This window comes from Halichoerus grypus, chromosome 5 (assembly GCF_964656455.1).
Source record: "Halichoerus grypus chromosome 5, mHalGry1.hap1.1, whole genome shotgun sequence".
NCBI classification, from domain to species: domain Eukaryota; kingdom Metazoa; phylum Chordata; class Mammalia; order Carnivora; family Phocidae; genus Halichoerus; species Halichoerus grypus.
This window is the reverse complement of record NC_135716.1, coordinates 9122817-9148994: the sequence shown is the minus strand read 5'-3', so window position 1 is coordinate 9148994 and position 26178 is coordinate 9122817. Positions and strand designations below refer to the sequence as shown.

The 26178-nt window shown below is 47.8% G+C and overlaps 1 protein-coding gene across 1 annotated transcript in view; it reads left to right on the top strand.

The window, feature by feature from the left end:
• The window catches only part of LOC118534997 (thyroglobulin), a 104993-nt gene that overhangs the window by 65204 nt on the left and 13611 nt on the right, over window positions 1–26178 (top strand). Inside the window, exons 19-20 of the mRNA XM_036091135.2 lie at window positions 20693–20827; window positions 22454–22618. Of these exons, the coding sequence (XP_035947028.2) occupies window positions 20693–20827; window positions 22454–22618 (300 nt within the window). The remainder of the gene's footprint in view (window positions 1–20692; window positions 20828–22453; window positions 22619–26178) is intronic.

Genomic DNA, 26178 nt, shown 5'->3' with positions numbered 1-26178 from the left:
GGGAGAGAAGAGAAATGTGCTGCATTTAATTAGATGTGAGAATATAGTCTTTTTTGAAACTTTTCAGCATTTGGTGAAGGCTCCATTTTGTCCTCAGCACTGCACTAAGCATTTGATCTTCACATAAATCTCAGGAGACAGGTCCTCTTTTAATATCAGTTAGTTATAGAAAATTCAAACAATGCAGAAATATAGAGAAAAAAATCACAGAGTTACATAGAAGTAATGTCGGTTCAAACATTGTTTTATTTGCTTCTAATCTCTTTAGGCTTATTCTGTGGTTTGAAGCAGTTGTAATCTCTCTACAATGTTACTCTTTTGTTTTTATCTAATAGAGCATTGTGTGTGTGTTTCCAAATTGTTACAGATCTCTCTAAGTCATGCATTCATGCATGCATATGCTCGTTCATGCATGTATATGTTCATTCATTCATTCATTCGTTCGTTCCTCTGTCCACATTCCTACCGTCACTATGCTCCCCGTCTGGTGAGAAAGAAGCAGGTAAAGACAGGTCAGTGTTACCAGCAATGGTTTCCGTATTACTCCACCAGGTAGACACACTGCCCTTTACTAACTCATTCCTCTATTTTTGGATATTTGATTGTTTATGACTCTTCACCATTATGGAAATACCACAATGAATCCCTGAGTACATAAAGCTCTTCCCAACGTCTAGGTTACTTCCCGGGGGCACATTCTCCAAAGCACAATGACTGGGTTTGACAACTTTGTATTTTAAGACTCTAGGTTTGTGTTGCCAAACTGGTCTCCAGCAGTTGTTGCCAGAGGCATCCTGGCTAGCAAGAGTTGGTTTCCCACTCTGAACGTCAAATGCATACTGTGCAATATGAGCAAATCAGAGCACGGCTGCCTCCAGGTGACGAGAGTGCCTCCACTCTGGTTTTGTGATAATTTGTATTCCTGGCACTTGAATGACCAACACAAGAAAGAAAAGGAGGTAGAATTTCGCTTCCCCCTTCACGCATGCAGGCTGGGGATCTGAGTGGAGCTTTCCAAGGCAGAGTGACGTGTCACAGTATTTTTCAACAAGTGTGATTTTGACGAGTGGGATTTGGAGGCGGGAGGGATGTCAGAGCTCACATTCCATCTGTGCTTAGAGTTCTCAAATTGGAATTAGGAGTCTGGGCGTGTTCCCCTGGTGGGCATCAGGGGGGTATGTCAACATGATTCTGACATGGATTGTGTGTGCGTGTGTGTGTGTGTGCACACGTGTGTAAGCACCATGTATATGTAAAATGCTCATCTTTATACACTTTCTGTTCTGGGAGAAAAGGAAATATTTACTAAGCACCAAACATTTTACAAATCATTTAATGCTCCTAAGAAATTTAGATGGTAGTAAGTTCTGTCTTTCAAATAAGGGAGCGGAGGGTCCCAGAGGTTAAATTAACACCTGGGATTTGAACCCCCATGCATTTGGCCCCCCTCTGAGTTAGATAAGAATATCTGGTTAGTTTGAGTTTCTGGAAAGGGTGACAGAGATAGACTTCCAGTCCTAGACTTGTCTGGACATCTATGCTTGGCCTTGTTTTTTGTGACGAGTCAGCGTTATTCAGCCACCCATTTAAAGCCTCTTTGAAGAGGGGATTCTGAGACACCAATTGGTCAGTGGGGATGGTGTGAGGGTGAAGGTGACTTCTGAACTCTCAGACATCTGTCTGGGGTACATACCATGTACTAGAGCACCAGGGAGGTTTCTAACACACTAGCTGGTTTGAAGATGTCAGGAGTTTGTCAACTGGCCAAGTTTCAGAAAGCCTTTCCTTCAGAGAGAGTGGGTTGTGTGTGCAAAGGCCCAGGGGCACGAAACAGCCTGGGGCATGCAGACATTGGAGACATTTCCATGCGGTGAGGTGAGACAGATGAGCAGTACAGAAAAGCTTGCACTGGAGCGTGGAGCTGGCAGGAGACTTGGTATTGGGTGTGGCACTCAACCTTGGTAGGATCTCTTGGGGGTGGGTGAGGAGGAAAGTGGCAGCGAGCTCAAGGGTGGGCAAGTTAGAGAAATATTTTAGGGAAAAACAGCTAATCTTTCACTTCAATGTGGTTCAATTCAGTGACTATATGTATGCCAGCCACTTTTGGGGTAATGGATTCTGAATTTTCACTTAAATTCCAGAAAAGGCACTGTGTGGAGGTCGGAAGTCTTGACTGCAAAGATAGGAGCCTGCCTTCTGGTCAGGAGAAAGGCACAGGAAGTCAAAATTGAAGGAGATGGGCCACTTACCACAGTGGGGCCTCAGGAAGCATCCCCCAAATTCACCGCAGACAGGCAGGGCAAACACCACAGGTGCATCATGGCCACACTGGGTCATAAAGAAGGATGGAGCATTTGCCAGATGCCAAGGTGGGAATAGGAAGCATCCTGGGTAAGGGAGGTGCACGAAGAGAAGGCCAGGGTGTGCATTGGCCCCGCATATGCAGGGAGATACAAGTCCTTCAGGATCCCAGGGCCAGCAAGGGGCAAGGAGAGGCTGGGTGGGGGACAGGGGCCAAGAAATAGAGGACTTTGGGTCCCACACAACCCTAAAGGGCTTTACATAGTTGCACAGTGAGCTTTCAAACTGTTCGAAGGCTCTCCTTTCGGGCTGTGAGCGGGATGCCTTGGCCGATGGACAAGCTCGATTTTGAGAAAATGGGGACAGTTGTGTCATCTGTGTATAGAGTACCATTTTACTCTTTGGGGAAAAATTTGTACATTTTTTAAAACAAGTGAAACAGTAAAGATGTCATTTCTTTATAAGAGAAAACATCCGTTGCTTCTTAAAAGTCCCACAACAACCAATCCAGAGAGGATGCTTGGGGTTAGCAGGAATCGTCTGCTCAGACGCTGAAGGCTGCTGTAGGATGACGACTGTCTCCCCGTCTCCTGCATGCCCAAACACAGAGTCTTTGGATTGCAAACCAGAGGAAAACACAGAGTACGAGTCTTTGGAAATATGTACCTGCATTCTAAGTTCATTTCACCTGACACTTCAAAATGCCCCTTAGGAAATGCTCCAGCCCTTGAGCATGAGCCCCCTGGGAGCAGCAGGTGCGGAGGGCTGTGAGTGGCCCTGCGGCTGGGAGGGTGCAAGGTGGTGCTGAGACACATGCCTCCTTCCGGTGGGCCCTGGCCGGCTTTCTAGCGCCTCTCCTCACTGCCAGCTGGAGCTCAGGGATAGCCACAGCCTGAAGTCCAGGTGATGGAAGCGGCTGCATGACCAGTCTTTCGGGCCACGCAGTTATGGTCCATCAACTTTGTCCGCCTTGCCTCTGTCCTTTGCCGTCAGCTGTGCCAGTGGGTTGATGGAATTCAGTTGATCATTTCTGCAAATGTTTTCCATTAAGCCAGAGAGTCGTATGATCCCAAAAAATGTCAGTGCTGGCCAGGAGCGTGCCCATCATCTAATTGTGGGAAGCAATGGGACATGGTGCAGCCACGGGCTTTGAAGTCCATCCACCCAACTTCTAGACCTATTCCAGCTCTCAGCCACTGAGGTCTGGGGCCGTATTTCTCAGCCTTGCGATGCCTCCGCTTGCCTCTTTGAAACGGGGATGATGGTAGAAAATAAGATAGATGATTGTAGGAGGCTCATGTGGAAGAATAAGTAAAGTACAATGCTCTGCACAGAACCTGATTAAGTGAGTATTTAAGAAATGTCAGCGATAATTCACAAGTCCAAACCCATCTTTTCATGGAAGAGGAAACAGGAAGAGAGAGAAAATGGCTCTGCTAAGTCACAGCCTTTAACTGGCTTAACGGGCAAAGCTATAAAATTTTATATATAATATACAATTATATTATGTTACACACACACACACACACACACACACACACAGAGGGAGGGAGGGAGCGCATGCAGGGGGAGGGGCATATGGAGAGAGCAGACTCCTTGCTGAGTGGAGCCCAACGCAGGGCTCCATCCCACATCCCTGAGATCATGACCTGAACCACAATTGAGAGTCGGATCTCAACCGGCTGAGCCACCCAGGTGCCCCTCTTTTAAAAAATCCCTACTTATTTGGATATTATGTCAGTCACTGTGCTAAGTGCTTTCCGTATTTTAACCCTCACAGCTGCCCTATGAGATGTGCATGATTATGTCCATTTTACAGATTTGGAAGCGAAGGGTCAGAGAGGTCCAAGGTCACACAATTAGTAAATGGTAGAGCTTGGATTCAAAACCAGTCTGAATTCAAACCCAGTCTCCCCACTAAATGTGCTGACTGTAGTCGGTTGAGTTCCTCAGGAATCAGACTCTGAAGGGGTTTGGTGTGCAGGTCCTTGTTTAGGGAATGGTACCTGCAGGGGTGGGAGGGGGAAAGAGAAGGTGTAGGACTGGCCAGGGGAGAAGGTGAGCTGCAGTGTGGTCTCAGCTGCCCTTTCTGGGATGCTGGGATGACCTTCAAAATGTCTGTGCCCTCACATTGGTCACACATTGATGTAGGCATGACCTTCTGGAGGGGCCAGCAGCACTCCCGGCAGCTGGGCAGACAGGCTCGTTCCTGAGGTCACAGCGTGCACCCCAGGGGCGGCCGACTTTAATAGTCTCATCGAGGGCACGCTTGAGGGCACGGCGGGCGCTACCAAAGACGGCGCAGGTGCATCATCGTCTTCCCATTGAGCCACTAGACTGGTGACACAGTAACCCAGACAAGGGTCAATTCTTAATCCTTTTGGTCCTCGGGCTGGAAGGCCCAGGTGAACAGGCACCGACTCCAACAGCTTGTGTAAAACTCACATCTCCTTTCCAAATACGCACAGAGTTTGCGTGTGTGTGTGCCCTGCCGAGGAGCTCACAGGGCACAGTGTGCAGTGACCCCATGAGAACAGCTGTGCGGGGATGGGTCTCGGATCCCGGGGACCAGCTCCCCTCTCTGAGCAGGACGTGCAGCCGGGATGCTCCTGTGCCACAGGACCGCACTGCCCGGGCAACTGCAATCAGCGGGGCCGAGCCCGCTCTGGGCACAGCCTCACAACTAGCAGCCCCCCCAACCCCCGACCTCTCCTCTGAGACCCAGGGGCCAAGAAGCACAAGGACACAGCTGGTAAAATGGGATCACAGCAATGGCAGGTGGAAGGACAATAGGGAATGTGCCTCCTAGTGCACCTCTACGGGGTCTGTTTGCCCTCCACTCTGAGCTAACGTCACCTCTGACTCTCCACCTCCCACCCTGCTTTGTTGTCTGCTGTGAAATCTTCTCAACTGTTTACTTCTCGAATATTTGTCTGCCCTTCCTCCAGAAGGGAAACTGCACAGGGCTGGGGCTTCATCTGTCTATTCGCTGCTGTAGTCTTAACCCCTAGAAGTTTGCCTGGTACTTAGTTAGTACTATGAAGTATTTACTGAATGAATGCGTGTACTCCTTCTTGCTTGCTAGATTTTGTGCTCCCAGAAATGGAATTTGTAACTTATGGCTTGATCCTTCACACGAAGCACAGTGTCCGGTCTACAGTAGATGCTCGATATTATTTCCTTTATAATAGTTAGGTTGAATATGTTTATATTCCATTTGCTCTAGGTTACTATTTAAAGCTAATAGTGATTCAATTAATGTTTGTTGGAAGAAAGAATAAATGAATAAAGGGTGGTGGCGTATTGGAAGATGCTCCTGTGCCACAGGACCACACTGCCTGGGCAACTGCAATCAGCGGATTTGCCACTCCTTAGTTGTATGACCTTGACCAATTTCAAGAACTTTTCTGAGTCTCAGCTGCCTTACCTGTATGGAGATGAGATGCCTACTTCAAAGAGGTGTTGTCAAGCTTGAAAGAGATATATGTAAAATTACTTCATCCAGTGTCTGCTGACGTTTGGCTTTGTTGAAATAGCTAAATTAGGTCAAGCATTGCCAGTTCGAAGGGATCCCTTTCACAGGTAGTATGTATGAATGCTGTCCCTGCAATTGTATAGTGTACAACCTGTGCAGCTGTCCATAGTAAGCCTGGGAGACACTTGATTAATGTTTGCTGAATGATTGGGTCTTGAGCCCTTGTTAGATCTTAGGGGATGGAGAAGACTTAGGATTTTCCTCAGAAACTTCCTCCTCAGATAGGATGAGTTTTGCACCTCACCCATCAAGGATTCGCTCAATCAAATTTAAGGGAGATAGAGTCAAGAAGAAAATATGCCAGCTAGGAACTACCTTTTGGATTTGGTCGTTTTGGCTTTAGCTTTAAAGATTTTTCTCAGGTTTCTTGCTTAGCTATAGGAGGTGTTTTTTTAGCCTGGAATCAATCAGATACCACATGATAAAAAATGACCCCAATGGAAACTGTGAAGTAGAGGGAACTGACTTTTGATTCCACCTGATTTTCTTTCCCTCCCTATTCCTGGCCTTCAGCCCACTCTGGGAAACTCATAATTTCATGCTTCTCAGCATCATGCCTCCCCTATGGAACTTCCATCCCAAGGCAGGGCCCACCCCAAAATCAGCCTTAGTTAGCTAACCGTCATGGAGTGGAAGCACCTTGTTTGTTTACTGTTTCATTTCCTAGTGCTCTGCTTGAGAACTCTTGTCAAACCTAATGGAGTTAACAAAATATTAAAACAAAGGTGAAAATGATTGATATTATGTCAATATGATATTTTATACAAGACTTTTCACATTTTAACAAGTGGATAAACCAGAAAACTTTTATTTCTCAGGCCATTTAACAAGTATTTGGAGGAAATATTTTAAACAGGTTGCCTTTCCTAGAGCCCCTCAAGTCATTCTATGTAGCTGACTATAGGTTAAACCATCCCTGAATGCAATCCATCGACAGTGGTAGATTTCCTTTAGTTTCACAGATTATAACAATATCAACTGTTGATTAAAAATAGTAATACTGTGTTATAAGTGGCTAATGCTATATAAAGCTTTGTTTCATTTTAATGATCCTTTGGTCATTCCTCATTTATTCTTCCCCACTGTTGAGTCTCTGCTGAATTCCCTGACCTCTTTGGAGGAACTGGATTTGATTTATGATGGAAGCAGTCACCTTCCCTCCCATGTGTGCAGAGTCTAGGAGGTGAGAGGGCCCAGCTCAGGAGCCAGGAGCAACTGAGAGGAGGCCTCAGTATGGATGAGTCATCTGGCATCATGGGGAGCCAGTGGGGGATGAGTAGGGGACAGGGTCAGAGGTGGTCTTGCTGTGATGGAGACAGAGGTGATGAGCTCCCCGCCACTGGAGTATTCAAGCATGTTGGAGATGCCCTTGCTGTGTGAGGAGTTGGCTTAAATGTCCTCTAAGTTTCCCTTTGAGTTTTCTATTTTTTGAGATTCTAATTATTGGCTCAGTTATGCTTTAAGGTGTGGTTTTTGTTTTTCTGTTTTTGTGATAACTTACGCACAAGCAAGCAAGTTTTTGGCAGATGTTTGTAGAAGTAGAAGCAGTGAAGCAGAGAGACTTTGGCTTTTGGTGAATCTGGGTTTCAATTCTAGTTCTGTTCTTAGTCTGTATGACCCCAGGCAAGTCACGTCACTGCTCTGAGCCTGAGTGTCCTGAAGGCAGATTTCTTAATATCCCTGCATCCACAAGTGACTGTGAGGTTTGGATGAAGTCACGGAGGGAAGCACAAAACACAGTGCCTGACACACACAGTATGTAACTGACAAGGTGACGGCCACAGCTGACCTTACTGTCACGGGAGTAAGAGGGTCTGAGTGCAGTCTCAGGGGTCTGACTTCCTGGGTCCAGAGCAACTGTGTGACCTGGGGCGAGGTGCCCACAGTCCAGTCAGAGGTCAGACCAGCCTCTGCCTGATGCTCTTGTTCAGCATCCCGAGAGAGATCTCTGCATTATTGGAATGACTTTGCTCAGCTCATGTTGGTTCTCCAGATGCATTTGTGCCCCTGAATTTCTGCAGTTTGACCCAGGACCCAGGATCACACATAATGACCTCAAGAAAGAGGAGTTCACATGCTCTCAGAAAACTCCATTATCGTCCTGTCTTCCAGATCGCCTTTGTATGTGGGGAGGATTTGAAGGGGTCCACTTAATATGAGTCAGACTTCTTAGAGAGAAATCAAATATAACGTGAGCCTTTGAATTTTCAGTAGGAATTTTTCTGGTGATGAACTTAGTCATTTGTTAGGAGGACATAGAGGGAGTATTGCTCCAAGTCTGGTTTCATGTGTATGTGTTTTTCTTAGTTAGAAATTTTCTCCAGCAGTGTCTTTGAAGTTGGTGTAAAAGATGATTACTCACCAACCCACAGTTCATAACCTCAACAGATGTTGGACCATTTTAGATGTCTCTGGAAATCTCTGCCTGCGAAGTGCATGCCACTAAAGGGAACCACTTTATGTTTGAAGTTGAGCCGTGAGGAGAAAGGGGTAGCTGTGGGGAAGTGGGGACTGGGAGGGGGCAGTCTTGGTCAAGTCTTTGGTTTGCCAGCCATGAGCTGTGACCATGACCATGTCATTCACCACCTCTGAGCTCCAGTTCAGTCCCTCAAAAAATAGTAATATTAATACAACTAATGCACATAGTGATTAAATCTTGCGATGTGAATGAAATGTTCCATAAACTGGAATGCACCACCTACAAGTGAGATATTATTAAATTGGTGGACCATTAATTGTTTCTTAGGTGATTAATTGATCCATTTATCTACTCGTTCAATAATTATTTATTGAGGTCTTGTGGTATGTGAGTAATTATAGTATTAATCTTTACAGAGATAAAAAAAGAATCGGTATCCCATTTCTTCTTTATTAATTAAGGAACTTCATTAATTAAATCATTAAATACACATTTATGAATTGGGCAGTCCATGCAAAATTGTGATATTATTATTTCTGTTTAGCACATGGAACCATTAATAAATGCCACCTACAACTATATTACTACTTTTATATACTATTAAGAGAGGTCTTGGAGAAGCAATGGAAACTGAAGCAGAGTTTTTGATCCCCAGGAGCTCATAATTTAACAGAGAGATTGAAAACAAGGAAATTGCAATGTCATGTGTATGTTGAAGTGTAGACATATTAGTGGGACAGGTTGGTGGCAGTGGAGGTAGGAGCTTTAGAAGGGTTTGCATAGGAAGTGACATCTGATTGTATCTTTAAGGATGATATGAGTTCATCATATGAATACACTGACTTCATTTTTTTTAAAGATTTTATTTATTTATTCATAAGAGACAGAGAGAGAGAGGCAGAAGGAGAAGCAGGCTCCCTGCTGAGCAGGGAGCCCGATGCGGGACTTGATCCCAGGACCCTGGGATCATGACCTGAGCCAAAGGCAGACGCTTAACCATCTGGGCCACCCAGGCGCCCAACACTGACTTCATTTTGTAAGTGCATGTTGAATGAAAGGAGTAGTGAACAAAGTCCTACAACATAGAGTGATTTGTTAGACCACCAGACGTGAGTTTAGGGTGGTAGAGAGTACTAGATGAGAGATGTGGCTGAGGAGGTAGGTAAGGGAGGCAGCAGACAGATCGGGAGGAAGTTTGGAGGCCATGTTTTTGCTAGAAATTCAGATAGGATGTGTTACCCCAGAGAGAGTACCCACTTACAATGGTAGAATCTGAAATTTAGACTTAAAAGAACATTTATTTTAACTTTCCTTCTATAATGTCCTTTCTAGATGGACATTCGGTCTACTTGCACACCAGTCACGGGCAACGTTTAACGTTTCAGGTTTGGCAGTCTCACGGATAGTGGTGCTAAGTTCTGAGACAGAAAATGTAAGAAGGGAACTAGTTAAAGATGTTGGGTAAGGATGGAAGTAAGAGTAAGCCTTCAGCTTTCAATATGCTGAGTTTATGATGCCTCGGGGTATCTGCTTAGAAGGGTCCAGTAAACATGGACTGTCTCAGCATGGGGCTTGGACAAAGCTCCTGGCCTGGAGATAACGTGATAATCATCAGTGTGTCAGTATTTTAAGTCATGGGGAGAGTGAGATCACCGTGGAGAGTGTGTTGGATCTAAACAGTAAAGGTCAAGGGCAGACCCCTGAGGAATAGCAGCAGTGAAGGGAAGAGCAGAAGAGAAGCCAGAGGAGCAGTAGGAAGGTATTGGGGTGCTGGCGATGCGGGGTGTCATGGAGACCAGGGGAGGGAGACGTGACTGGCAATTTCAAGGAAGATGGGATTGGACTGCAGACATTCATTGGGTTAGTCATGGAAGGCACTTTGCAAATGTACTGGGATGAGGAGAGAGAAAAAAAAAACAAAACTATAGAGTAGTGATTTGAGAAAGTGGAAACTACAAACTTTTCCCAAGAATGTTGGCTCTGAAGAAAAAGAGAGAATGAAATTGACAGCTAAAAAAGAAGGTGGCACATTTGGTGGCAACCATCCATTTTAGGTCATGAGCCTGGGTGGCTCAGTTGGTTAAGCATCTGACTTCGGCAAAGGTCATGATTCCAGCGTCCCGGGATTGAGCCCCGTGTTGGGCTCCCTGTTCAGCGGGGAGCCTGCTTCTCCCTCTCCCCCTGCTTGTGCTCTCTCACTTACTCTCTCTCTCTCAAATAACTAAATAAAATCTTTAAAAAAAAAACAGAGAACAAATGTGGACAGCGAAGCCTAAAATATTTATTATCTGGCCTCTAACCGAAAAACCTTGCTGGCCCCTGGCCTGGCCTAGAGATTTGTTGTCTTCTCTATGCTTCATCCCAAGTCCCTGAATTACTTCAGTGTGTCTTTTCTGGGCCTCCTGGGCCACTTTCCAGAAGCTATGGCCCACTGTGTGACAGTCTTGACCAGGGAGGTGAGGGGGTGGTAACAGTCCTATCAGGACTCCTGACGTTCATGATTTGGTTGGAAGTGCCCTGTTTCAGAAGCGACAGCATAGAGGGCTTCATGCGTAGAGCAACATGGCATAGACGTAGAAGCTCTGGCTTTGGAGGCTGCAACACAGGGAGTCAAATCTTTAATAAATCTTATTGAGCATCTATTGTGCACCAAACATTTTGCAGAGATTGATCCATTCAGCCCTCACCCTGTGTCCAGAGCCCACTGACTTCATGCCATGACACATGTCAAGGATGATGACATCTGCATTCAGATAACGAGGTGAGAGGACCAGCCCTAGCTGCCTGCACTCTGCGCCCAACCCCCCCGGAAGGCTAGAGACATCAGTAGCCAACTGCGACCCTAGACAGGTGTCACGACTGTTCCAATACATAGATTAAGACAAGATAACTTTTAAAACTTAGAGTGTACGGGCGCCTCATTGGCTCAGTCGTTAAGCGTCTGCCTTTGGCTCAGGTCATGATTCCAGAGTCCCAGGATCGAGCCTCGTGTCCGGCTCCCTACTCAGCAGGGATTCTGCTTCTCCCTCTCCCTCTGCTCCTCTCCCATCTCATGCTCTCTCTTCTCTCTCTCTCTCTCTCTTGCTCACTCTCTCAAATAAATAAATAAAATCTTAAAAAAAAAAACAAAACACTTAGAGTGTAATTTACCCAAAGTCAGATTTGGCAGTAGGCAGAAGCAAGAGTCAGCCAGGCAGGGTGCCTCCAGAATGACCCCTCTTTTTTTTTTAAGACTTTTTATTTATTTATTTGTCAGAGAGAGAGAGAGAGAAAAAGGAGAGAGCACAAGCAGGGGGAGGAACAGAGGGAGAGGGAGAGGGAGAAGCAGGCTCCCCACGGAGCAGGGAGCCAGATGCGGGACTTGATCCCAGGACCCTGAGATCATGACCTGAGCTGAAGGCAGACACTTAACCAACTGAGCCACCCAGGCGCCCCCAGAATGACCCCCCTTTAAAGCATGCAGCGACACTTCTCTGGTTCACCCCTGTGAACATGGCTGTTCGTGGACGAAATAGAACAACACAGTAGCACATTGCAGTGTGTCTAGTAAAGAGGAAATACTTAATATTCATATTATCCATTGGAATATGTATGGTTTTACATGGTAAGAATTATCATCAGGATTGGCATTTCCATGGCAGACCACAAGAGTGAGGCACATCAGGGAAAGGATGTTTTTACTGACTATTCACTCACTGTATGTCTGTTAGGGTGGCCATAGCAAAATGCCACCAACTGGGAAGTCCAAGATCAAGGTGTTGGCAGGTGGTTCCTTCGGGGGGCCACAGGGGAAGCCTCTGTTCCATAACCATCTCCTTGGCTTGTAGATGGCTATCTTCTCTTCTCTCTGTGTCTTCACACCATCTTCCTTGTATGTGCCACTCTGTGTCCAAACTCCCCCCTTTTTCTTTCTTTCTTTATTTTTTTAAAGACTTTATTTATTTATTTGACAGAGAGAGACAGAGAGGGAACATAAGCACGGGGAGTGGGAGAGGGAGAAGCAGGCTTCCCGCCGAGCAGAGAGCCCAAAACGGGGCTCGATCCCAGGACCCTGGAATCATGACCTGAGCCAAAGACAGATGCTTAACCGACTAAGCCATCCAGGTGCCCCTCCCCTTTTTCTAAGGACACCAGTCATTTTGGATTAGGGACCATCCTAATGATCTCACTTTAACTTGATTACCTCTGCAAAGACCCTATCTCCAAAAAAGGTCACATTCTGAACTTCTGGGGCTTAGGACTTCAAAGTATGAATCTTGAGGGGACACATTTGAACCCACAAGACTCTCTGTCATCTGTCTACTAAGCTCTGCAGATGCAAAGGGAAAGATAAGGGGTGCTGGCTGGAGAGCTTAAAAAATGGGTATTTGAAGGCTGAACAGAAGTAAATATGTCTCTAGGTATTTTTTTAGTGTTATATATGCCAAAAGAGGCCGGGTAGGGTTTGCTGTAAGTGTAAGGCATTTCTCTCTGAAGAAATCCTGGACCAACAGGCAGCTCTGGTCCCATTTTTATCTTTCAAGTGATCACAAGATAACAAGGATCTCTCTTTCTCTCTCCCTCTCTCTGTGATCAAAAGAACATCTGCATTTTTGTTTGTTTGTTTGTTTTTGTGGGTACTAACAAAGCAGACCAGCCCAGTATGATGTGGTTTTCATTTAAAAGACAGTGTCTGATGAGAAATCAGGATGTCTGGCTGTTAGTCCCGTCCCATAACGACAGCATGCGGGGGTCTTCCCACCAGTGGGTACTTGTGACCGCGAAGCTGTGGAAACAGGATCAGGGAGTATGTTATAGGCTTCTTACATTCACCATCAAGGTGGCTTGCTGGTGCCTGAAACACTCTTGGAGCAGGTGTTCAAGAGGCTTCCAGCATGGATGTTTTGCCCCAGCCAGCCAACCTGGGCATATGGAGACCACCTCCGGTGTTCCCTGTGCTCTCTCCGTATTCCCTGCCCAGCACTTCGATAAGTGCCGAGGGGCTGAAAGGAGGTCTGTTTGGTTCTGACTGCGAGAGGAAGAGGAAGAATCCTGTGGGCTTTGGGATGTTTTAGAGCTTGCACTCATTATTAGCTCTATTCTTGGTGATTCTTAAGAAAATGATAAGATCTTTTCATTTAAAAAAAATGGGTCCGTGATTATTTGAATGTTGGAGAGGCATGGGCTATTGGTTTGACGTTTCTGCACTTTGATGTGCTTTAGAAACACCAGGAAGCACTTCCCCAGTTTTGAAGGGAGAAGGAGGAGGGCCAGAGCGGGAACTTTGTCCAGATGCCCAGCCAGGCAGCAACAGACCTGTCCCTTCTGCAGTGGCCTAGATCTGCAGTCCTGTGTGTATGTGTGTGTGTGTGTGTGCGTGCACTCATGTGTGTCTCTGGCTAGGGGTCAGGCTGGGGTTAAAACTATTTTTAATAGTTGAAATATCTCTGAGCCTTGAAATCAAAACCAACATTTCCTCCTTTAATTGGTATCTGGAAAGGAAGACAGGAAGGAAGACGGGAAGGAAGGAAGAAAGGAAGGAAGGAAAGAAGGAAGGAAGGAAGGGAGGGAGGGAGGGAGGGAGGAAGGAAGGGGAGGAAGGAGGAAAGAAGAAAAAGGATGAAACATGATTTTTCCATGTATTTGAAAATAGTCTAGTGATTTTGGTTTTACTTAGTCTACGTTAAAGGGGAATACAGTGCTTTCTGGAAGGGAGACCTAGTACCTCGATATTCCCGGAGGCCGGTCCATGCCAAGGTCGCAGCCCATGCTGCCCCAGAGTCACGAGGGGCCCACCCTGCCGCCACCCTCCCACCTGCTTCTCTGGCCCTCTGCCCGCCCTCCGCTCTGCCGTCACCCGCCCTCAGCAGCTCTGCGGGGCGTGGTGGAATACAAGGCCGAACGGCGACCTGGGGTCAAATGCTGACTTGCTGTCTCTGAGCTGTGTGGCCTTGGGCACGCCTTTGGCCTTCTCTGGGACTCACTTTTCTCTTCTGTAAAAAGGGATAATGTTGCTCGTCTCAGTAAAGTACTGTAAGACGGAATCAGATCAGCTTGAATTTCCAAGCGCGTAATGTCTGCCCACTGGATGGTGGCACTTGTGGCTGGTCCGTACCATCATGGAGGACAGAGGCTGCATGACTTTCCCTTCGGGGCCACCCATGTCCCCTGTGCTGAGGGGGGGCATGTTCTCCTCCCGGGCCTTAGGACCCGGTGGTGAGCCATCTCAGACTTAGGTCGTCTGTATAGTACGCAAGAGTTGCCCAGACTCTTCCCCGCCACAATGCAGGGTGTGGGTCAGAGGGTCAGAGAGAGGGCATTTGTCCCTGGGAAGGAGGGTTGATCTGTCTGTCACTACCTCACTGAGGAGGTCCCAGGCTCTTGTGAGGCAGAGGGGGCAGCACAGCCCCTGACCCCACTCCCCCTTGACTGTGAGGAATGCCCTGTGACCTTGGGGAATGCCGCTGTGATCTTTCTTCCCTGTGGCTCCGTGTCCCTATCTGATGTGTTAGGTGTCTGTGTGAGAGTGGGGAGCACCAGGCCCGCCCTATAAAAGTGGGGGGTGCGATGCAGCTGGATACCTCCGTGGACATGCCCTACCCGCCCCCCCAACCCGGTTTGTTGTTTCCCCGAGGATGGCAGGCAGTGAGTGCCGCAGTCAGATTGGGAGGGGACCCGGCCCCAGTGTGACGGTGGCCTGTGAGGGGCGAGACTGGCCGGAGGGAGGCCTGTCTGGGTCTCAGTTACTGGAGTGTCAGTAGGTGGAGTGGAATTGGGGAAGCCACAGTCTGGAAGGGAAAGGGACAGTTCTAAGAGGGGCCGAGTCGGCAGAAGGGACGGGACAAGGTGAGGCCGTAGGACCGTAGGATTTCTGGGTGGGACACAGTGGGGGGGCATATCCTGACAAGACAGAACATGGTGTGGGGGTAAACGGTAGGTTCAGGGGCCGAGAGGGTTTCATTTTGTGTTGTGTTGAGCTCATGAGACCTTGTTGCTATATTCAGCAGCATGTCTGCTGTGGAAACTGAGGCCCACCGACTAGTCAGACAGGCCCACTGCCCGGTTCCACTGTGCCTATGACCAGACCGAGGAGTCAGGGGGCCAGAGGGCAGAGGATGAGGGGCATATGGGCAGGCAGCAAGGTGTCCTGGGGCCAGGCTGGGGTGGGGCAAGGGGAAGCAGGGATCCGGCAGAAGTCAGGACATCACTGGCTCCTATACTACTTGGGGACCCCCCCCCAGTACTTGGGTGAGGCTCAGCCCTCCGTGGTTCTGAGAAGACAGTGACCAAAATGCAGCGAGAAGCCCCAGCTTGACCCAGAGGCCCTGTGAGTGGCTCCATACACTAAGCTTCCCACCCCCGTGCCCGCCAGTCCCGATCACTACCACACCAGGAGGAGGATAGCATGATCGTCCCATTTGGCTGATGAAAAATTGGAGGCTCGGAGAGAAGGAGTCACTGGGCTGGGGGATGGGGAGCTGGGATAAACTCAGGGAAGCGGGCTGCTCCAACATGTATGTCTCATTCATGACCTACACTCAGAGCCAACCGTTCCTTAGAGCTGCTGGATGTGTTCACTCAACCTCTGGTTTCTGGCAATTTCAGGGGCAGGCCTATGACCCCCTGCATTCTCCCCTGCCCAGCAGTGGCTCCTGGGGGCTGCAGAGTCTAGCACAGTTCAAGAGCATGCACTTGGCACTGCAGGGCAGCGAAGTCCTGGGTACCCCGGGAGGCATCTGTTCTTACCAGACTGGACAGTCATTTTAGAGGAGCCAACCATCCCCTTCTCCTCTGATCACTTCCCCCTCATGCTCCCCTTTCCCCCTGCTCTGGAGGAAAGGACTAGTTTCCTGAGGCCTGACTCAAAGGGTCTCAAAGTAAAGGGCCTGATGAGCTCATTTACACCATGTCTGGGCTCACGTGTCATTCACTGGGAGGCATTGTGTTTATTAGAGATGCAGAGCAAGGGCAATGTTTAACACAAAGATGTGATTTTTTAAAGAATCGCGTTTCTCAGAGTAGTTAAGGAATTTGCCCAAGGACACACAGCATCAGGCTGAGTGAGGTTTGAATGCAGAAGCTATTTCTCCATCACTTATGGCCAAATCAAAAGAAACCAAAAGGAATATTTTAGAGACTGTGTCAGGAAATTGTTCTCTACTTGGTTGTGTGTCAGAGTCACCTAGAAAGGGAATAAGGAGCACAGAGGCCTCGGCTTCTTGACGTGGGGACCGTGCCTGAGCTCTGGAATTTATACCAAATTCTTTGAGTGACTCTGATATTCACCAAAGGGTGAGAATTACTCATGGGAAGCAGGAAGGATTCCAAACTTTTTAGCTAGTTAGCTTATTTTTCCAGGCTTCCACCTTTTTTTGCTTGTAGATACAGTACCTGGAATATAGAAAGAGTTGTTGAGTAAATGGGCAAATACAGAACTAAATTGGTTACTACAGAGGTCTGCCTGGCCAGACCTCCCCCAAGGCAGGTCACTGACATCCGCAATCTAGATCGGGCCCCATTTCACAGAGAGGAGCCTGTGTTTTGACCATGTCTGCGAGTTACATTGAGTCAGTTCAGGATCCTGTTAGAAAATAGACGCACGCAAATACATAGCTTTCCTCTACGCCAACAATAACTCTTTTAAAAATATAATGGGGAAAAAAATTCCATTCCATTCTTCATGACAGCAAACATGAAACATAATAAAATCTAAAATCTTTTTCACAAGTTAGTTTTTAACTTTAAGGACATTCCAATTAATATCCCAAAGGAGCTTTTATGAAACTTGATAAAATGGCTTTGAATTTCATCTGGTAGAATAAATACCCAAAAATAGCCAAGGAATATTTTATAAAAAGAAATGACATGGGAAGACTTTTACCATTTGCTGGTAAAATGTATTACACAGTGACTAGTTTAAGCAGTGTGAGGGTTGAGCTAGAATTTACAAAGAAATGAATGAAAAACACAAGGTTGGGGCAGCTCGGGGGCTCAGTCGGTTAAGCATCTGCCTTTGGCTCAGGTCATGATCCCTGGGGTCCTGGGGCGGAGCCATCGCTCAGTGGGGAGCCTGCTTCTCCCTCTCCCTGTGCCCTTCCCCCTGCTTGAGCTCTCTCTCTCTCTCTCTCAGTCAAATAAATAAATAAAATCTTAAAAAAAAAAAAAAGAAAAAGAAAAACACAAGGTTGACAAAATTCATTTATATATAAGTACTTAATATATGATGAACATAGCATTTCAAATTCAAGGGGAGATGATTTTTTTTTAAGTAAATGATGCTGGCATTGCAATCTATAAAGTATATTTTAAACAAAAGAAACCAAATGAACACTAAAGAATATGGCACAGAGGGCACCCACCGGGCAGGCCTGAAAGCTGCTACCACAGTGCTCCTCAGGAGAGGAGAGCTGGCCTTGTAGTAAAGCCTGGTTTCTGAACCCGGAGGAGCTGGACTCAAGCCCAGGCCCAGCCTCATAGCAGCTAAGCCCTTCGGGGGTGTTCCTGGATCCTGTGAATGTTAAATGCAATGGTGTTGCCCGTCTCTTGGCAAATCGTAAACTCCCATGAAATGCTACCGAGATGCCTAGCTTTCATGCTTTACCAGAGTTTTACATTCACAAAGATCTTGTTCTCTGAATTTGCATGAGATGCATGAACCCCAGATGTTGGATTCTGCACACCAGCCATGGCTCGTCCCAGGGTCCCTGCCAGCTGGGGGAAGGGGACAGGGAAAGGGTGTGGCAGAGACTTGGCTCCAGGCCCTGGGATGGCGACAGATGAGCTGACTCTCACTTTGGAGACGAAGTGCACCCTTCAATTACAGCGCTTTCCCCCAGACATCAAGCTAAGCACGGAGTGCGGCCAAGGCTTCCATTTTAAGACCATAATTGGCAACTTAGGTCCTAAAACCCCATCGTATGTCTTCTGTGAAATTGCAGTGTCCCCACCATCTAAAAATATGCAGCTCAGTTTCGTCACGCTGCAGAAATGCCACTTGAACTGACCATGAAAATAGTAACACGTGGAGGATGCTTAAGATAATGAAAGCCCAGCATCTGTTGTGGGGAAGCCAGGACCCGAGGTCAGAAAGACATGGCTCCAGATTCTGAGGATGACCCCACAGTTCCAGGACAAGTATGGGGGTTCTCCTTCTCTGGCTGAGTCCATCAGAAATCTGGCAACATTATTTGGCACCTTCTTTGGATAAACCCTTTTTTTCTTTCTTGTTTCTTTCTTTTTTTAATATTTTTTATTTTAAAAAGATTTTATTTATTTATTTGACAGAGAGAGTGAGACAGTGCATAAGCAGGGGGAGCTGCAGGGAGCCCAACGTGGAGCTCCATCCCAGGACCCCAGGATCATGACCTGAGCTGAAGGCAGACGCTTAACCGACTAAGCCAGCCAGGCACCTTTCTTTCTTCTCCTTCTCCTTCTCCTTATTCTCCTTCTTCTTCTTCTCCTTCTTCTTTTTCTTTCTTCTTCTTCTTCTTTTTTTAAATGAAGACGAAAAGGGCGCGGTGCTAGTTTGTTTGCTACTTTATTTACCATTCTAATTTTAGTGCTCTGGGCGTCAAAGGCAGGTTTGAGATAAAAATGACAGCCTTCCCCATATAGCTAAGAGCATGGCACTGTCCAAGACAAAGACCCTTTCCTACCTGGGGAGAATTTTCCAGAAAGGGTGCTCAGGTATTTAGGAAGCTCGGAAGGGATGGAAGGAGCGCTGGCTTGTTGCCAAGAGGGCTGGTTCTGTCTCCGGCTTGGTCATAGTCAGCTCTGTGTTCTTGGAAAGCCATGTAACCTCTCCCAGCTTCTGACCCCTCCTTTGTGAGGGAGGCCTTACGTACGGCCCCTACCCTACCACTCATCTGGAGCTCGGAGCTCCCTTGTGGGGATCAGCTGTCAGGACGGTTTGCAGAGGCGGACCCTGAGACAGTGGAGTAACAACCTTAAAGCGCTTAGCTGATAAGTGGAGCACTTTGTAAACTGCAAAGTGCTGCATCTACATCTACGTTTGCCGTGCTGTTCTGCCAGACACGAAGGAAATGCTCACGAATATTTATTATAAGGATACACTCCTGTGGTCTTCTGAAAAAAATCAAAAACAGAAAGAAAAAGTAAATAAGTACCTAGATTTATCTCCATGAACTCTCAATGACGCTCCCACTGAACAGATCTCGAGAGTGCTAGAATCAGGAGATTCTATGTCAGGAGACAGCATTTTGCTGCCTTCCATGCTCTTTGTGGCCAGAAGAATGCACCCATCCACCCAGACCCACAGTCGTCCCTCGGAGGGGAAGCTCAAGGTCCCTGTTCAGGGTCCCCTCTGTCCTCACAGGGACGCCGGTGTGCTGGCAGGACTCGGTACCTACGCCAAGGCACCTGTCTGGCAGCTGCACCTGGACATCCCTCCCTGTCTGTGGGACAGGTGTACCGATGGTGGGAGGCAGCCCCATGGAGCCAGGAGGGCCCAGGCTCTGTGCATGCAAACGCCCGGTTTCACTCCTGCTCCGCCCCCGAAGAATGGCACTCTCTGGGGCAAGCTTCATTTTGTCCGTCTTCTTAGCTGCTGTTTTCCGGGAAACAAACTCAGTGATGGAGATTTGCATGCAGGAAGTTTCAGGCGCAGGGCTCGTGGGAGCGGCCCCTGCAAAGAAGTGAGGGGGCGGGAATGAGCAGGGGGAGAAGTAGAACTTCCACGCCAACCAAACCCCTGGCCCTGTGGATTCCATGGTGAGCTCTGAAGCTGGGCTGGCTCTGCAGGCTTGTCCCATCTTGAGGCAGGTGGCCGGACCTTTGCATACCCATATGGACTAGCGTTTGGCCACAGGCTGACCCTGGGAGGGGAAGCAGCTCGCCTCAACCATAGGCAGCTCCTGGAGGGGACTGGGCTGGGAGCCTCCAAACAGCAACTTCCCAACACTGGGGAAATGAGAGGCTGGGACCTGAAAGGCGGCCTAGACAGCACAGCACAGCATCCGCTGTGGAGGACAATGATCTTTTCTCCATCGGAGGGCTGGGGGAGGATTTGGTGACGTGGTGTCTGGGAAGCCCTACATGCAGCACCACACGACAACGTGGATACATCTGCAATTATCGCTGTCACTTAGCTTCATTCTGATGATTGCATTGTAACCCCTGTATTATGATGCTCGCCTTACCTTGTTTACTTCTCTCCCATTCTACCGTGAGCTGCTTAATAGAAACAGCCATGCTTTTTTTTCTTTTTTTTGGACCTTTGTATCCGTAGGCTTGAGCACAGAACTTGGCTCATAAAAAACTCTGAATAAATCACTGTAGAATGGGAGTATAAATCAAGGAATGGGGTCTCATGAGAATGGAGGCCACAAGGAGGATGGCCTGGGGCTGCTTTTTCAGGGCACGAGGTGACACCCCATTATCTTCATCATCAAAACAGGTGAAAGCTGTGTGTGACTGATGTCCCCTGCTCTCTCTCCTAGTCGCTCTGGGATCATGGCAGTCCCTGGCCCCCTCTGTAGTAGTTGTTGACCCGTCCTTCAGGAACTTCGATGTTGCCCACATCAGCACTGCCGCCACCAGAGACTTCTCTGATGCCAGAGACTTCTGTTTGTTTGGTAAAGGGAGTTTCCCATCGCTCCTCCACCCCCAGGGAGGGTGGTTGATTGGGATGGGGCCTCACAGAGTGCTGTTCAAGCTCCTGATCTCAGAAACACATGGGAGATCCCAAGATGATCTGGAGTGCCAGGGAAGGAAGGGATGAACCTGGGGACAAGACCCTGGGTGGGCCCTCCTGTGCCATCTCCTCATCTTCCTGCAGGGGCAGCCCGTAGTCAAGGTCTCCAAGGGGAGAAGCCGGCCAGAAAGTGAGCAACATTGAGCCAGGGTCAGAAGACAATGAGAGGAAGGATCTAGAGGGCTAGTCTGAGACAGAGGAGATGAGCAGAAGTGGTAAGAGCTGTCCTCAGATTATAGGTGGGCCATCGTGGCAAGGAAGAAATATAGTTGTCCTGGCCAGGCTCTTGGGGCAAAGCTAAGACCTATGGGTAAAACTCAAATTTCAAGAGACATTTTTCAATGCAATATAAAGAAGTTTCTAATAGACAAATCTGTCCACAGATGCATACTTCTTTCAGAGGGTTTCCGGTCACTGGTATTTAAACAAAAGTTAGATAACAACTTGATAGAGATGGTCTACAAAGATTTTAACCTCTGCAAGAGCCTGAGATTGGATAACATTCATATTCCTCCCATTCTTTGATTCCATGAATCACCTCACCTACAAGGTTGGATAACAATATGCACATCTTACAGAAAAGGCATGTATGGATGTACAGGTTGTGCACTGCACAACTCTGGGTGCTGTCATAGCACAGACTGGGCTATGAATAAGGCCTTTACACAGTTCACAGCTTGCCCAAGTGACTGAGTCAACACCATCTTCACAGCCGTTCTTAGGACTGAAAATCCTGAATGCCATGAATAATTTAAATTATCTAATGCAGGACCTGGTACACATGGGAAAGTACATAATCCCTGGTGGAAAATAGTGGGTATGATAGGGGAGCTGGAAAGGGAGATGAGGCTGAAGAAGAAGGCAAGGGCTGGAGCATGGAGAGCCTTGTCTGGTATGACTTAATCCTAAGGCCAATGGGGAGCCATGGAGTTGCTTCAAACAAGGGAATGTCAAGAGCACATTTGTGAATTAAATAAACTATCAAAAACCCGATTTTTGTGTGGAAAATAGATTGATGGGAGAGGTAGGTTCCCCCCAACCCCAATTCTAGTTCCAGCCCCTGCCACAGTGCCAGGGATGTATTGTAGGTCCTCCAATGAATAAGTAAGTGATTGCATAGATGGATGGGTGCATGTGTGGATAGATGAATGCATGGATGGATAGATGGATGCATGGTTGTATAGATTGATGCATGGATGGATAAATGGATGGATGGATGGATAGATGGATGGGTGAATGGATAAATAGATGGATGGAGACATCCTTCTCCATGGATGCCTGGGTATATAGATGGAAGAATGCATAATTGGATGGATGGATGCATGCACTGATACATGATTAGATGGATAGATTGATAGGTGCATGGATTCATAGATGCATGACTGGATGAATGGGTGGACTGACGGATGAATAGGTGATGCATGGATTCAAGGATTCATGATGGGATGGATGCATGGCTGAGATGCCATCTCTGAAGCCCAAGCCTCACTCTCCTCTTATTCTGTAGAATGCTCCCGTCACCAGGCCTGCCTCGTCACCACTCTGCAGACCCGACCTGGTGCTGTGAGGTGCGTATTCTATGCTGATGCCCAGATCTGCACACACAGCCTGCAGGCCCAGAACTGCCGACTTCTGCTCCGTGAGGAGGCCACCCACATCTACCGGAAGCTGAGTGAGTCCCAGCCTGTGCTGTAGCGGCTCTTTTGGAGAGCCTGGGTATAGCTGGGAGGGACTGTTTGAGTGTGTGGTGACTTGTGGGCAGTGGCTTTTGAGGTTCTTTAGGAAAAATTGGCCAAAGTTACCTTGGGCTAGGTGGCATTCATTTGGGAGGGACTAAAGGAAGGTGAAGATCCTACTTCTAAGCTAGAGCTTCTCTGTACCACCTTTATTCATTTATTTGAGTTATGCAAGCCATTTGGTCTTTGAGTTTCTTAGTAAAATAACTAAATAGGCCATTTTTTTTTTAAAGATTTTATTTATTTATTTGAGAGAGAGAATGAGATAGAGAGAGAGCATGAGGGGGGAGGGTCAGAGGGAGAAGCAGACTCCCTGCTGACAGCAGGGAGCCCGATGCGGGACTCGATCCCGGGACTCCAGGATCATGACCTGAGCCGAAGGCAGTCACTTAACCAACTGAGCCACCCAGGCGCCCCGATAGGCCATTTTTTGTTGCCATTTTATAGTTTAGCAAGTTCTGTCACATGCCTTATCTCAAATGGTCCTCACACAAATCCTGTGAGGTGGGAAGATAAGGGTTTTATCCCCATCTTAGAGATCAAGAGACTCTGGCCCAGAGAAGTTACTTCTCTGATTTCTCCCAGCTAGTGATGATAGAATGGGAGCTTGGAGCCAGGTCTCCTATCTCTAGATACAATCTGCTTGCACAAAACCACATCATCTAGCAACCATATCACGGTCACTGTGGAGAGGAGAGCTCTCATGGCTCAGTTTCATTTGAAAGCATTCAGTAAGGTATTGTTATGTGTCAGATGTTGTGTTAGGTGCTGGGATTCAGGGAGGAAGCCAGCAAGGGGAGAAAACATAGCAATCTAAGAGATCACAGAAGTCCATCACTAAGTGAAATAGGTAAGACCTGTATAATGGGAGACATGGGAGCTGGAGGCCGGGGGGAAGGCCTTCCCCCATTAGACATGCTCATGGCATGAAATTAATGACTTTTTAAAACGTTGCCTATTTCTGCCATCTTATCTTCTAGAGCAGAGGTTGGCTAACTTTCTCTGTAAAGGGCCAGATAAATATTTTAGGCTCTATGCATCTAACGACCCAACTCGGCCACTTTAGCAAGAAAGCAGCCACAGAAAATACAAAAAAAATGGGTGTGGTTGACTTTCTTTAGAAAACCAGGCAGCAGCCAGATTTGGTCCGACCCTGCCTTAGAGTGCTGGTGGTCTGCAGGCATGTCTTGATCCCGTGGTATCCTCCTCTTCTGCCCCTTTCTCCACCTCAGGCTTCGGACCATGAGCGTGCTCCCCAGGCCTGGGAGTGCTTTGATTCCTGTAGGCTGTGGTCTCGGGCCTACAATCTCAAGTCTTGTCTTCTACCTAGACATTCATAGTCCTTAGTCAAGTTAGATTTCAATAGTATATTTCACCCATAGTCTAGCTAATCTGCATGGTTATCCTTTTGAGGAGGGATGCCTCGCTTTGGGGTTTAGGTCCTATAAAACAAATTAGACTGTTCATTAATTCTGTGTAACTCAAGTTCAATGTGAAAGGCTCACCTCCAGCTGAAGACGTGTGCCCGTGTGTATGTACCCAGATGCTGTCTGCACCTTGAGCACACACACGGCTCTGGATAATTTTTTTCACCTAAGGAGTCCTGTGGCCTCAATATGGGGCTATTCTAGAAAGAATCCACTATTTTCTGGAAAACAGTTCAAAAGAGAGAACTGCACATCTAACATTTTCCCCATGTTGGATCTCATTCAGTCTGGGATTCATTGGGCGGCCTCTGGAGGGAGGGCTGAGTTCCACTGTCTGTGGGAAAGCTGGCTTGCATTCTCTCGAAGTTCTTTAGCTTTTGTATTTTGTGTCTTTGCTCCCTCCTTCAGAGGGTGCCACGTTCACGAAACGTGGCTGTTTTCCTGCAGAGGAAAAGGCCAGCAGGGAGACAGAGTCTGAAGGTTCTGCTATGTTAGCACCCGCAATCCTGAATATTTGCCTGAGGTCCTGTGATTTACCACTGAAGCAGGAAAGCTTGTGAGGAGGAGCTGTGGGCTGAGACCAGCCGTGACTGGTGACTGAGACCAGATTAGAACGTGCAACCCTTTCTTTCCACGCTGGGTTCAAACTAGCACTGAGACCAGATTAGAACGTGCAACCCTTTCTTTCCACGCTGGGTTCAAACTAGCACTGCAGGGTTTTTGCAAGAGACAGTTTTATCACTATTTCCAACTTTCCGTTCCTCCCTCCTTCCCTCCCTCCCTCCTTTCCTCCTGCTTGCTTGCTTCCTTCCTTCCTTTGTTTCTCTCTTCCTTCCTTCCTTCCTTCTTTCTTTCTCTTTCTTTCTTTCTTTCTTTCTTTCTTTCTTTCTTTCTTTCTTTCTTTCTTTCTTCTTTCTTTCTTTCTTCTTTCCTTCCTTCCTTCCTTCCTTCCTTCCTTCCTTCCTTCCTTCCTTCCTTTCCTCTCTCCTGCTCCCTCCCACCATTCCTCCCTCCCTCCTTCCCTCCAATTCATTCATTTACTCATGTGTGGAGCCCCAGCCCCTTGCAGGCACTGGGCTCGGAGCCCCACAGGCACCATGTACTTATCCCCAACATCCTTGTGTTGTAGGGGCTGCTATCATTCCTCTTTCTCAGGGGGAAATTGAGCATCAGAAGAATTAGGAAGTTTCCCCAAAGTAGCTGGTGCATATAACCTAAAACACAGGTCTGCTTCCAGAACCATGCATCGGTTCCTCCCCACGATGCTCCTCGGTGGCCTGGGAGTCATGAACGCACACCATCCCAGGGGTTCTCAAGCCTCACACCGTTGACAGCCGGGGCAGGATGGTTCTTTGCTGTGGGGGCTGTCCTATTTATTGCAGGGTGTTTAGCAGCATCCCTGGCCTCTACTCACTAGATGTCAGTAACCAGCATTCCTCACAGACCCTGGTGACAACCGAAATGGTCTCCGGATGTTATCAAATGTCCCCTGGGGACGAAATCACCTTCAGCTGAGCCACTGCATTGTACCCAGCTTGAGGAATGGGTAGACTTCTGCCTGTGTGTCTCCTCTCCTGCGCTCCTCATTTGTCCTCGCAGACAGAGGAGGGTGTAGACCGAGCTGCAGGTTAGCAGCGAGCTCACAGCCAACGCGGAGCCGAGCAAACCAAACACACCTGCGGGAAATGAAAAGCGATTTCCCCCTCTCTCCCTCTCTCTCTCACACACACAGGCAAAGAGAGGGAGAGGGAGCTTGAGAGAGAGAACATCTCTTCACCAGCATTCAGTGCTTCCTTTGTGCCAGGCCCTGAGCCCTGCGGGGGAATCAGACACAGGCCGGTTCCAAGTCCCTGAAAATGGTATTGGGCATGGAGCCAGGGTCCCAACAAAAGTTGATTGACTCAGTCACTGAATGGGAGAAAATGTGGTTGAGGAGATAAGAAGCTGCGGGAGAGAGGCTGATGGGAGTGCGGTGATTAGCATAACAAGGTGGGGGCTTAAGGCTTTGGAGGCCAAGCAGCAAGGGCAGGCTGGTAGGTGGCACAGGCTTGGACCTGACAGGCCAGATG